The 14,354-nt window shown below is 45.6% G+C and overlaps 1 protein-coding gene across 2 annotated transcripts in view; it reads left to right on the top strand.

Moving 5' to 3' along the window:
* GABBR2 (gamma-aminobutyric acid type B receptor subunit 2) overlaps positions 1–14,354 on the top strand; it is a 982,804-nt gene that overhangs the window by 697,105 nt on the left and 271,345 nt on the right. For both annotated transcript variants that reach the window (XM_073630834.1, XM_073630835.1), the window contains exon 10: positions 7,306–7,456. In XM_073630834.1, the coding sequence (XP_073486935.1) occupies positions 7,306–7,456 (151 nt within the window). The remainder of the gene's footprint in view (positions 1–7,305; positions 7,457–14,354) is intronic.

The following is a 14,354-nucleotide window of genomic DNA, read 5'->3' as shown; positions in this document are numbered from 1 at the left end:
CCGCCTCTTAAAGAAAAGAATCCGTTTGGCTTTAGTGTGGAGAATCTGCTGTAGATCCTTCCTTGCCTCTAGGAGGCTCCTGGCTGAGGTCTCCGATAGAGATTGTTTATGTGATAGTTCTAGTGACTCAATTTGGGTGAGTAATTTTCTGATCTGGGCATCTCTTTCCTTTTTGCGCGTTGAACCCATCCCTATCAGAACTCCTCGTATGGTACATTTATGTGCTTCCCATACTAGTAGGGGGTCTATCTCAGGTGTGTTATTATGTTTGAAGAAATCGGTTATGTTGTTTGTAAGTACAGGTAAGAGTGTCGGATCTGATAATAAAGACGTGTTCAGTCTCCATGTCTGCTGTTGTCTACTTGAGTTCTGTAAGTCCAGTGTCAGTGAGATAGGTGCGTGGTCCGATATTGTTTGTGTACCTATTTTCGCGGCGGAGATTTTTGATAGATCTCTCTGAGGGACAAATATGCAATCCAGCCGGGCATATCTGTTGTGTGGTGTCGAGAAATGAGTGTAGTCTCTACCATCGGGATTGAGGAAGCGCCAGGAGTCCACCAACTGGAGTTTGTGTAGGAGTGATTTAATCTTTTTCAGAATTTTATAGGTAATGCAAGTCCTTCCATTGGACGTATCTAGAAGTGGGTTTAGAGGTACATTAAAATCCCCCCCAAGTATAATACAACCATCGGCGAACTCCTGTAGCTTCCCCACGATGAGTTGGCAAAAAGTTATGTGGGACTTATTTGGGAAGTATACATTGGCGAGAGTCAAAGGCAAGTCATTGTATGTACCCTTCAGGAACACGAATCTGCCCTCAGGGTCACACAGCTGTTCATTTAGTTTAAATGGTGTGTCTCTGCCTATTAGTATCGTGACCCCTTTTGATTTAGAATCGGCTGTGGTAGCATGGAAAGCTCTCGGGAACTGTGGGGATGTTAATTTGGGGATGTTGTTTGTTTTAAAATGGGTCTCCTGTAGGAATACAAATTGAGGTTTACCTTTTTTAAGTTCTCTGAGCAGAGTGGAACGTCGCTCGGGTATATTTAAGCCTCTGATGTTGTGAGAGATCACAAGGGGACGATTCCCCAGCGATGAGTATACCATAGTGTCGGCAAAGGAGGAGACGGCCGGATTTCGAATCTGTAAAGACAAGACTGTTAAATAAGGTTTGACACTTGATCTTCACTCAGATATAGAATTTTTCTAATAGCCCGGGCGGGTGTCCCTCCCCCACTAAACAAAAGGGAAAGTAGAGAAGGAGGAGGAAAAAGGGTGAGTAGTAAAAGAAGAGAAAAGCTTAGCAGGGAGTTATTACTATGGGGGTCAATCTCCAGAGGTGCCTAAACCACCCTAGGTGGAGATGTACCCCCAGGCGTAAAATATCACGTAAAATTTGTGGGGACTGTGGGAAGCGACTACGACTAAGCGTAGCTTAGGCTCCAAATAAATGGAGTGCTGTGTAAACTATGAATGTACAGTCTCAACGTGACACACACGGAGGCTCACATTAGTAAAAATATTGATATTATAAAGGTCACACCCGACCAGGATGTGTAACAAGTAAACTCGGGTCTAAACGTGGAAACCAGAACCTGAACTCACAGAATGTAACTTTAACAATTATGTCATCAGACTATCATCTAATTAGGTAGCCCTAGCTGTCACCCGTGGATACACCCCCCATATATGTACATAATCAGATCTAATCTGCATACAATAAATCTGTTCAGAGCGGTAGGAGAGAGAAAAAAAAAAAAAAAAAAGGGGGGGGGGGTTTTGTGGAGGTGAGGAGGAGGGGGGGTAGGGTTTAGCGGGGGGGGGAGGCAGAGGGGAGAGGGGGGGGGGCGGGGGGGTAAAGGGAGAGGGGAGGGGGGGAGAGGAGGCGACAACAAACAACCTTTACTCCTATTAACCCTCCCCCATCCAATCCTCTCGCTCCCGCACAGTTTTGTAAATCTTCGTGGTTTGCAGCCGGAATCCCAGTGCTTCAGGGCTAGGTGTTGGTGTAGCAGTGAGCCACGTCCAGGGCACATCTGTCGTCACATCTGGGGTCAAGGTCCCTCCTTCAATCAGCAAGAGATATGGACCTGAAGGCGTAGATCTTCCTCTGATCAAGCTTCAGAGCTCGCATCTTAAGGTTAATGGCTGTGCAGGGAGCTATGGGATGTTGTCATAAGTACCCCTCCGGGTGATGCTTGTGGAAGTGTTCATCCTTTTTTCCCTTCCTCCATCGTCCCTCTCCCTTGGGGGGAATGTTCCACAGGCGACAGCAATATGACAGAAACGTCAGTGTGGGAAGAGTTGTGCTTTAGACTGCAGGTTTGTTAAGGTCATGTTTATTGTGGTATAAAGGGAACTATTCACATTCCTGGGCTCTGGATGGGCCGGCCAGTCTCCTTGGGGTATCTGCGTGGGAGCTGTTTCCTTTATTCTGTTTGTGTTTTTTCGATAGCCTTTTGTCTGGAGAAGAAAGTGGGGAGGTGGGGGGGCTCCTGACCAAGGGTGGTTGTAAGATTTCCTCATACCATTCCGGTAAATCCATTGGTTCCAGGTCTAATGCTTCACAGAACTCTGGTAAATCTGCTGGCGAACGCAGGATAACTTGGTGGCCATTATAGGTAACTGTGAGCGCGAAGGGAAATCTCCAAGTATATCTCAAGTCTTTTGCTCTCAGTTTCTCCAGCAGGGGTCGCAGTGCACGTCTGTTCTTCAGAGTAATCTGAGAAAGATCCTGGAACAGCATAATCGTGGCGCCATTAAATATGATTTGCTCATTTTGTCTCGCTTTTCGCATAATCTCTTCTTTAGTAGCAAAGCTTTGTAAGCAACAGATTATGTCACGGGGCGGTGCAGTATCTGGGCCTCTGGGCCTGAGAGCTCTGTGAGCTCTTACAAAATCGATTTCCGTGTCTTCCTGCCTCTCAAGCAGGCTGTTGAAGACTCTCCGGAGTGCTGTGGTGATCTGATCTTGATCCACTGATTCCGGGATCCCCCTGACTCTAATATTACACCTCCTCCCCCGGTTATCGAGATCTTCAATGTGTCTATTCATGTTAATAAAGTGCTGCATGTGGTTTGACGAAACCAGCTCTAGCTTGTGGATTGCTTTATCTCTTTGTCTGCCTGCACTTTCGGCCGCTGCCATCTTTTCATTTATCACCATCATGCTTGTTTTCAGATCCGTTATGGCGGCAGAAAACGTAGCTTTTATGTCTGCAGCAAATACCGACATGTCCGCAAATGTGAGCGGGTGGTCCGGTTTGGACTTACCCCTACTGATGTCTTCAGAAGCGGACAGTGAGTCCTCGCTCTCCCCTTCCTCCTGTGGCGTCGGCGCCATCTTGCTTCTCGGGGTCCCGCTACGGGCCGCTGAATTATGTCGGAAGATTTCAGCGATGTTGGCACTGGCAGAAGCCGAGTTTCGGCGTGTCCGTGGTCCAGGCGTCCAGTGTAGCTTTCTGCCCGGCATTTGTGAGCTGTAGGTCGGGTGTAAGGGCTTAGAACCTCCGCGTGTGCCCCAGAGCCTCTTCAGTGAGCAGCCATTCCCGCCGCGCGCCAAGCCACGCCTGAGGCCTTTTTTCTTGTTAACATGCAGGCAAGGTGGTTTGCCAGGGGAGTACCCCCTTAAAATTCATACCAGACTGCAAGGGATTGTTAGAGAATTTTGGGGCCTCAGAATTTTTTTTTGTATGGGGTCCCCTTTAAAATTCATACAAAACCTAAAGAGACTGATAAGAATTAGGGGGAACCTAAGAGGTTTTTTTGTGAGGGTGGAGGTACCCCATTAACATCTATACCAGACCCTTATCTAGGATAAGGGTTCGGTATAGATTAATGGAATCCCCAGCCACTTTGGTTACAAACAGAATGAAGAAGCTGTGAATTGTCATTTTACCAGCAATTTAAACACACTTTTTTCTTTGCAAATATTAGTTTTGCTGTAGTTGGTTATATTCATCACTCAGATGTGCTAACTTCACAGAAAGGGTAAGGACATCCCACAGGCATGTTATTTTAGAAAGCTTAGCTATTTTAAAGTTTCACTTTGAGCACTACTAAAATTAAATGCTCCCCACCAAACTGATTTTTTGTTTAATTTTGTGCTTTGGTACATGTTCCCCAGGGCAGTGTCCAACCCTCCATGCCATTGTTTTTACAATCCCTTGTCTATTAGCTTAGAACAGGGCCACTGATAAGGCAGTATAACCGGTCCTGTCGTATCGGGCCCAGGCCCCATTAGCTCCACAGAGGGGCCCCCGGGCAGCTTTATAGTTCATTTCTTCTTGAAAAAAAAATAAAATAATTTTGCTAAACCACACTTGCTTATCAGGGTGTAAGTCAATTTTCCTGGGCCCATCAGGTCAATGAGAGTGAGTCAATGAGAGTGAGAGCAGAGGGGGGACTTTTTTTCCATTTTCGGGGCACAGGCAGACAAGTCCTTGCTGCATATTGAGCTGCACATGTTATAGGTCTAACTGCAGCCACCCACTGCTTTTGCTGGTGGAGTGATTATGTTCTGCAATGCTCCCTCAGCGTGACTCTGTTTGAAAGAACCCTAATGCTGGAAAGGCAGCGGAGGGAAATGACTACAATGCTTTTATCCCCACTGTCACCACCCACCATGTTGTCTGCTCAACGCAGTCCCATTCAACTGCATTCAGGATTTTTAAACAGGTGGTGAGGAGGTGATACAATGCCTCCTCACCACCAGCCAATTGCTTTCTGAAGAGCAATCCAAATGCAGATTGCTCTTCAGAGAGTGCATGCTTCAGCTGATTTAAAGGCATAATAGATGCACTTTAAAGTGTTACTAAACCCACAACAGTAAAATCAGTCTGCATATGCAGTAATACATGCTTGTTATACTCATTGTGGAGCCTAAGGGGTTAATACTCCACATTGTGTAAAAAGGCTGTTTGATCCTGTCTCCTCTGATCCTCCTTTTCTTCCACAGTCCCCAATATAGTTCCTTAATAATACAGAGCTAGGGGACAAGTTGCACATGCTCAGTTTGTTGTATATTGCTAGAGAGTTTTTTTTTTCTTCGGAGAGTGAATGTGATCAGCACAGGGCCAATCAACACTATCCAGACAGAGGGTCAAGGGTCCTGCAGCCTCATAGGACAATCAGGGAGAATGAAAACTCCCCCTACAAGCTTTTACCAGACACTGATTGAAGTCACAAGACTGCTCTAACTGCTTATGAGAAAAGGTATTTAGCAGTTTATATTTACTAAAACTATTGCATTTCCATGTTCTGTGTCCTGTGGGAGACCAGATATAGTGAATGCAGGGTCCAGGTTTAGTAACACTTTAAGGCTTAGGGAAAATATAGTCAATAAAGTCAGTTGCAGCATTCTCATTAGCAGGGATGAGGATGGGGCATGTTCAGATCCAGGGCTAATCAAATTTATAACAAGCTGCAGGAAGATAAGAATCATTTGAAGATAAAGTTGCATTTTTTTTTCAAGGCAAGTGGGTGGGGTCGGTGGCAGGGTCAGGGGGCCCATCAGGTAGGCTGTATGGGGCCCCATTATTTCTAACAGTGGCCCTGGCACCTGATACCTCCAACTTAAATCTAGTGGAACCAATTGCCTTCAGAAATCACCTAATTAGTAAATAGAGTCCACCTGTGTGTAATTTAATCTCAGTATAAATACATCTGTTCTGTGAAGCCCTCAGAGGTTTGTTAGAGAACCTTAGTGAACAAACAGCATCATGAAGGCCAAGTAACACACCAGATAGGTCAGGGATAAAGCTGTGGAAAAGTTTAAAGCAGGGTTAGGTTATAAAAGCACATCCCAAGCTTTGAACATCTCACGGAGCACTGTTCAAACCATCATTTGAAAATAAAAAGAGTATGGCACAACTGCAAACAAGACATGGCTGTCCACCTAAACTGACAGGCCAGGCAAGGAGAGCATTAATCAGAGAAGCAGCCAAGAGGCCCATGGTAACTCTGGAGGAGCTGCAGAGATCCACAGTTCGGGTGGGAGAATCTGTCCATAGGACAACTATTAGTCGTGCACTCCACAAATCTGGCTCTTATGGAAGAGTGACAAGAAAAAAAACCATTGTTGAAAGAAAGCCATAAGAAGTCCCGTTTGCAGTTTGCAAGAAGCCATGTGGTGGATACAGCAAACATGTGGAAGAAGGTGCTCTGGTCAGATGAGACTAAAAATGTAACTTTTTGGCTTAAAAGCAAAACACTATATGTGGCAGAAAACTAACACTGCACATCATTTTGAACACACCATCCCCACCGTGAAACATGGTGGTGGCAGCATCATGTTGTGGGGATACTTTTTTTCAGCAGGGACAGGGAAGCTGGTCAAAGGTGATAGGAATATGGATGGAGCTAAATACAGGGCAATCTTAGAAGAAAACCTGTTAAAGTCTGCAAAAGACTTGAGACTGGGGCAGAGGTTCACCTTCTAGCAGGACAATGACCCTAAACATACATCCAGAGCTACAATGGAATGGTTTAGATCAAAGCATATTCATGTGTTAAAATGGCCCAGTCAAAGTTCAGACCTAAATCCAATTGAGAATCTATGGTAAGACTTGAAAATTGCTGTTCACAGATGCTCTCCATCCAATCTGACAGAGTTTGAGCTATTTTGCAAAGAAGAGAGGGCAAAAATGTCACTCTCTAGATGTATAAAGCTGGTAGAGACATCCACAAAAAGACTTGCAGCTGTAATTGCAGTGAAAGGTGGTTCTACAAAGTATTGACTCAGGGGGGCTGAACACAAATGCATGCCACACTTTTCACATATTTGTAAACAATTGTGAAAACCATTTATCATTTTCCTTCCACTTCACAATTATGTGGCACTTTGTGTTGGTCTATCATATAAAATCCCCAAAAAATACATTTACATTTTTGGTTGTAACATGACAAAATGTGAAAAATTTCAAGGGATATGAATACTTTTTTAAGGCACTGTACAGTATCTAGAGCCATGCTTGAGGCTCACTACATCAAGAAAGTTGACCATTACTGCTCTAACTCTCCCACACAGTAATAAAAAAGTAAACATTTGTAGCTGGAGTTTGGCTTAAGACAAAAATATTGTTAAAAGGAGGGATGGTTAATGCACAGAAATTGTAGTCCATTATCTGTAGTAGAAGTGGCGAAATTTGGAAATGTGAGAAAGACGTTTGGGATAGACTGAGAGGTCAAATAAACCAGATATTCATAAGATAGGCAATGAGTAATAAAATTGTTTTAGAATGTTTATTTTTTTTTCTTTACTGAGATGCATGCATATATCTAAGACAAAGCTTGTGATACATTTAGGTGTGGAACCTCCAAAAGATCAAACGTTTATCCGAATGGAGCGACGCCAAATCCACCTGCCACTTTACAGCATACTTTCAGCCCTGACGATAATTGGAATGATCATGGCAAGCACATTTTTATTTTTTAACATCAAAAATAGGAACCAGAAGTAAGTACAATTTATATTTACTTTTTTCAGTCCTTGTGGTGTGTTAATATTTATACAGCATATTTAAGCTTCTTGCACACTGGTGAAAAAAAAGTTTTTAGCCTTATAGCTTTTTTTGTTTATGGATCTAAACACAGGTACATTTTTGTCTATAAGACAATGCACACAGCTGCATAAAGATCCGTAATTTATGTGCATATGCATGTATACACAACCATATAGAAGCATGTACATGTAGTTTACAACACTGTCAACCAGGGCCAGGACAAGGGGTGGGCAGGAGGGGTGGCTGCCCTAGGCACTGTAGTATCATGTGAGGTGGGGGGACACCACAAGGAAATTGGGGGGAGGGGATTTGTGTTGAGAAGGGGAACTTGGGGGGGCGGGAGGGGGTAAGAATTGTTCTAGGAGGGTCAATTTAGAGATGTGTGCTAGGAGTGGCAATTTGGGGGGGATTTGTGTTAGGAGGGGGATGGGGAAGATGATTTGTGCTAGGAGGGCGGATTTAGTGGGGTTTGTGCTATAAAGGTAAAACAGGGGGAAATATATATATTTTTTGGGGGGGATATGTGCTAGTAGGGATGATTGTGGGGTATTTGTGTGCTAGGAGGGGGAATTTTTGGGAGGGATTTGTGCTAGGATGGGGGATCGGGGCAGGGGACTTTGTTTTGGAAGGGGGGATATGGATTGGGTGGAGGGATTTGTGCTTGGAAGGGAAATTTGAGGGTAGAGGATTTGTGCTAGGAGGGGGGATTTTTTGGGGGGGCATATTGGGAGGGAAAGGATTTGATGGGGGGTGGATGGGGGGCAAAGATTTGTGTTGGGAGGGGGGATTTGAGCAGGAGGGGTAGATTTATACTAGGAGGAGGTGAAATTTATGCTTGGGGTGAGCATGCAGGTTAGTACTTGATTTTTTTTTGGGGGGGAATTTTTTGCTGACACATAATGCTGATACACCTTGGGTAGGTGCAGTTTGGTATGTTTGCTCTGGGCTAGATCTAGAGGACTTTGTCCCAGCACTGCTGGCTAGGGATGGGCCGAACGACCCCTTGTTCAGTTCGCACCAGAACTTTCGAACATTGCAAAAGTTTGGAACCGAATAACGTACCCCATTGAAGTCTATGGGACCCGAGCGTGAAAAATCAAAAGTGTCCATTTTTAGGCTTATATGTTAAGGCTTTATATAAATAAGTAGTTGGGCATACAATGGTTATGGGGGTCCGGGTACTGCCCTGGGGGACATGTATCAATGAAAAAAAAAGTTTGTAAAAAACTTCATTTTTTCATGAGCAGTGATTTATTGATGCTTAAAGTAAAAGTATAAAAATGAAAATTCCTTTCAATATAGTGCCTGGGGGGTCCCCTTAGTCCACCTGTAAAGTGGCACATCTGTACTGACATTTTCCCAGTAAGCTTTCTTTATTTTGTAAGCAACGGCTTGGGGAGCCAGTCTGTATGATGAGGCCCCAATGTAGTGCACTGGGAACAAGATTAGATATTTTTTGGATAAATTCTGGTGTCTCTAACAGAGACTGGCTTTCTACTTCTGTAATGGGTGTGGAAAAATTGGGTGTCAGTGCCGCTTTCACACCGTAACATTATAGAGGTACTCTGGATGAAAGCAAGAATTGGCATGCTGTCAAAAATTGTAATGATATGCACCTGTCAAACAGGTGCGGAAAATGTGTTCTTTGGGTGTCGGTGGCGCCTTCACACTGTAACCCTATAGAGGTACTCTTGATGAAAGCAAGAATTTGCCTTGCTTTCAAAAATTGCAATGATATGCACCTGTCAAACAGGTGCGGAAAAATTGTTCTTTGGGTGTTTTTCTTGCCTTCACACCATAACCCTATAGAGCAGGGGTCTCAAACTGGTGGCCCTCCAGCTGTTGCGAAACTACAAGTCCCACCATGCCTCTGCATGTGGGAGTCATGCTTGTAACTGTCAGTCTTGCAATGCCTCATGGGACTTGTAGTTTTGCAACAGCTGGAGGGCCGCCAGTTTGAGACCCCTGCTATAGAGGTACTCTTGATAAAAGCAAGAATTGCCCTTGCTGTCAAAAATTGCAATGATATGCACCTGTCAAACAGGTGCATAAAAATTGGTCTTTGGGTGTTAATTGTGCCCCTGAAACCTACACCAAAAATATTCTTCCAGATGAAATCAACACCCACAACACTAGGCAGCCTAGAAGTCCTGCAGAGATTCCACATCCCAAAAACACTTAATCAGCGACATCGGCATTAGGGGCTTTATAGCTGCTGGTAATCCAGGACTGATTTGTTTGATAAAAGTCAGACAGTCCACGGAGTCTGTGGACAGACGCGTTCTATGGTCAGTAACAAAACCTCCAGCAGCACTGAATGCCCTTTCGGAAAGCACGCTGGATGCAGGGCAGCCCAGCAGCTCAATATCATACTGACCCATTAAGCCACTGGAAAGCTCTCCATCTCTGTTTTCGCCCCTAGATAATTGTCCGCCATGTGATGCAGACGCTGCTGATGGGATGTGGAAGCTGACAGGCCTGGGCGGCGAGGACTTTTCCACTGCTCCTCTCTTGACCAACAGAAGCCTCAAAACTACATTTTCCATGACACTGTAACCTACCAGATGGGTAGTCAGGAAAAGCGTTACATAAACTCTGCTTTAAGGTGTCCTCAAGAGATTTCATCTTCTGCACTCTCTGTGGGGACGGGATGAGTTCTGAGATTTTCTCTTTATAACGGTGGTCAAAGAGGGTTGCCAACCAATAGTGATCCTTTTCCTTTATGCCACGTCTTCTTGGGTCCTTTCGCAGGCTTTGAAGCATGAGGGTGCCCATGCACCGGAATTTTGCAGAGGCTTAAGAAGCAGACTCCTCAGGGTCACTGAGGATTATAGTATCTGGAACTGCCTCCTCCCAGCCACGTACTACTCCCAAGGGTTCTGCGGATAGTAAACCATCGCTTACTGTTTGGCGTATGTCTTCCTCTGCTTCAATGCCTCTGAAACTGCCAGAATCCTCCTCCTCCTCCTCTCTCCTCTTGTGTGTTCCGTGGCATAGGAACAATGGTGTCTGCAAAAAGTGGGCATTGAGAGGAAAGAAAGTCCTCCGCTTCATCCCGCTGCTCTACCTCGAGTCCCCTGTCCACAATGCTATGCAGAGTCTGCTCCAGCAGGAACACAACAGGGATTGTGTCACTGATGCATACATTGTCATGACTCACCAACCTTGTGGCCTCCTCAAATGGTGACAGTACAGTGCATGCATCCTTTATGAGCAACCATTGGCGTGGGGAAAAAAAAGCAGTCGGCCTGAGCCTGTCGTTTTGCCATACTCACACAGGTACTCATTGACAGCCCTCTGCAGCATGTGCAGCTGCAGCAGCATTGCCAAAGTAGAGTTCCACCTGGTGGGCATGTCACAAATCAGGCAGTTTATGGGCAGGCGAAATTCCAGCCAACTGAGCACTGGCTGTTTTTGATCACCGGAAATGGCTACAGACTATTCTGGCCTGCTTTAGTAGATCTTCCAACCCTGGGTACCTATTTAGGAAATGCTGCACAACCAAATTGAGGACATGTGCCAGGCATGGCACATGTGTAAACTTTCCCTGTCTAAGGGCAGACAGGAGGTTTGTGCCATTATCACACACCACCATTCCTGGCTCCAGCTGGCATGGTGTGAACCACCTCTGGGCCTGTCCCTGCACTGCATGGCACCCTTTAGCCTGACTCATTGAATAGCCCTTTTAACTCTTAGGAGGTATTTGAGGTTCATAGGACAATTCAGCAGAGGAGGGCATGGAGGAGGAGGGGGTAGAGCTGACAAATCTGGCATCATCACCAGATGTATGAAGACGTGGGGGTACAACAAGCTACAGCACTGAGCCGGTCCTGCATTCTTCCGAGCTCCAAGCAGAGTTATCCAGTGTGCTGTGAACAAAATATATCGTCCTTGCCCATGCATGCTAGACCGCGTGTCAGCAGTAACGTGGACTTTGGGGCTTACTGCCTTGCCCAAGGATGCCACAACATTGCCTTCAAGGTGATATTAGAGAGCTGGAATGCCCTTCCGTGAAAAGAAATAACGACTGGGAACCTGCCATTGTGGTACAGCACATTCTGCAAATTCACAGAAGGGGGAAGAATCCACCAGGCGAAAAGGCAGAGAGCCAGCAGATTTGACAAGCTTGCATTTAGACACTGGGCATGTGGGTGGCAGGGATTGTATTTTTTTTTCCGCTGCAGAAAGGTGCTCTTGCCAATGGGCTGAGTGGTGGAAGGTTAAATGCCTTGTCAAGCATGCCTAATAACAAAATGCTATAAAGATGTGTGAATGTATACGTGGATGCACTTTAACTACTTCCCGCCTGGCCTATAGCAGAATGACAGTGCTGGACAGTGGTTCTGTTATCCTGACTGGGCGATGTATGACATCCAACAGGATAAACCGCGATTGCTAGCAGCGTTCGGTGTTGTGGTGTCACTCTGACATACCGCAACTCCGATCTAGGAAAAGCACCTCTGACGTAGTCACCAAAGTGCTCATCAAAGTGCCAATCAGTGTCCCTTAGTAACGCCTGTCAGTGCCCATGTCAGATGTCAATCAGTGCCCATGTCAGATGCCAATCAGTACCTCATCATCAGTACTGCCTATTAGTGCCATCTATTAGTGCCCATCGGTGCAATCTATTAGTGCCCATCAGTGCCACCTGTCAGTGCCCATTAGTGCCGCCCGGCAGTGCCCATCAGTGCCGCCTATTAGTGCCCATCAGTGCTGCCTATCAGTGTCCATCAGTGCCACCTATCAGTGCCCATCAGTATAGCCTATCAGTGCCCATCAGTGCTGCATATCGGTGCCGCCTATTGGTGCCCATCAGTGACGCATATCAGTGCCACTTATCAGTGCCCATCGACTCTACATATTAGTTCCTCCTCATCAGTGCCAACTCATCAGTGCCGCCTCATCAGTGCCCATCAGTGCAGCTTCATCAGTGCCCCTCAGTGAAGGAGAAAACAACATTTTAAGTGTTGTATGACCAAGCAATTGTCATTCAAAATGTGACAGCGCTGAAAATTGTCCTGGGCAGGAAGGGGGGAAGTGCCTTGTATTGAAGTGGTTAATCAATGGAAAGTGGTGTTTGGTGCACTTTAATTTGAGTATTCGCTACACAGACACACTCCACAGATACACTATAATATACTGCAATATTGTGCAGTAACGCATAGAACTATATGGCATTAAACTTGCAGTAACACACAGAACTATACGGCGTTAAACTTGCACTAATGCACAGAACTATACGGCTTTAAACTTGCAGTAATGCAATGAAATATACGGTGTTAAACTTGCAGTAACGCAATGAAATATACAGCGTTAGACTTGCAGTAACGCAATGAAATATACAACGTTAAACTTGCAGTAACGCACGGAACGATATGGCGTTAAACTTGAAATAACGCAATAAAATATACTGTGTTAAACGGTCACTACACTCACACTGACTGAACTAGCCCTACATTCACACTAATGTAAAGATGAATGGTCGCATTACAGTCACACTGAACTATCCCTAGAGTCACACTAAACTGATATTCCACACTGACAATAGAATCAGAATAGCACACTAACCCTCTAATAGCACTGAACAGAGCCCTGTTCTATCCCTCTCCACACCGCTATCATACTACAAATGGCCGCTATGGAAAGAATATTTTTATAGTGTGGGGCAGGATTAACAGCAATGAGCCATGATTGGATACAGTCATCATGACAGTGTCCAATCATGGCTCTGACAGTGTTCTGTGTCCTGAATGGCTGAACCAATGAAAGCTTCGCCCAATCAGGGCTTTCAATGCACTGTGCGGCGGCGCAGTGCAGTATGTGCATGCATATTTAGATACATATAGGGTGACACAATTGCCATTATGTTACAGCAATGTGAGATGAAAGTGTGTTTGCTTTAAGTAGTACATTTTCCTAGGAACCACCCAGGTAAATATAATATGTTTATGTAAAACTGAAATGTAACATTAATATAAGATCAAGCTTGGTTTGTGTGAATTGAAATTAGCACAACAGTGACAAGTTTTCACAGGACATTGTGTTCACTTACGCAAGTGTTTGAAGTTTATGCAGTGAAAGACATGTCATCTGGAGCATCTGACTGTTTTTTATTGATTTATTCAATTTATTTCTTTTTATTTTACCCTATTTAATTTTTTTTTTTCGTGGGAGAGCTCACTGTAATCAGCGAGCAATAGATGGCACATTAGCTTTGCCCGAGCCCTGGGAACTGGAAGGAAGTAATTTGATGACACATCACTTTCTATGTAAACACAATTGTGTTTACAGTTCTCACCAGTGTTGCCAACCGCCCGTTAATTTACGGGCAGCCCGTAAAAAGCACCCCATTTTCGGGGCGCCCGTGAATGCCCGTTACGGGCAGCCGGTTCCCGTAAAAAATATGGCTGCGGGCCGGCCATGCAACTGCGCATGCGCCATTCCGAAGCCTGCAGGACTCGGGAGAGATCGTACGAGCTCGGCAGGCCGGCGCATGCGCAGTAAAGTAATGACGCCGCCTGGCGCCATTTTTAAACAGAAGCCGCCGGCCGCCGCTCGTTCTTCAGTTCTCGGCGGTTCAGCGGGGCGAGCAGGAGGAGCCATGTTACCGGGTCCGGCCACGGCAGGACGTCAGTGAGGGACAGAAGTGACAGCCTCTGACCATCTCCTGTGCCCGCAGCCTCTGCTCTGACCATCTCCTGTGCCCACAGCACAGCCTCTGCTCTGACCATCTCCTGTGCCCACACAGCCTCTGCTCTGACCATCTCCTGTGCCCACAGCACAGCCTCTGCTCTGACCATCTCCTGTGCCCACACAGCCTCTGCTCTGACCATCTCCTGTGCCCACACAGCC

This window comes from Aquarana catesbeiana, linkage group LG05 (genome assembly GCF_042186555.1).
Source record: "Aquarana catesbeiana isolate 2022-GZ linkage group LG05, ASM4218655v1, whole genome shotgun sequence".
In the NCBI taxonomy this organism is placed as follows: domain Eukaryota; kingdom Metazoa; phylum Chordata; class Amphibia; order Anura; family Ranidae; genus Aquarana; species Aquarana catesbeiana.
The sequence above is the reverse complement of the archived record's forward strand: the minus strand, read 5'-3'. Positions and strand labels throughout refer to the sequence as shown.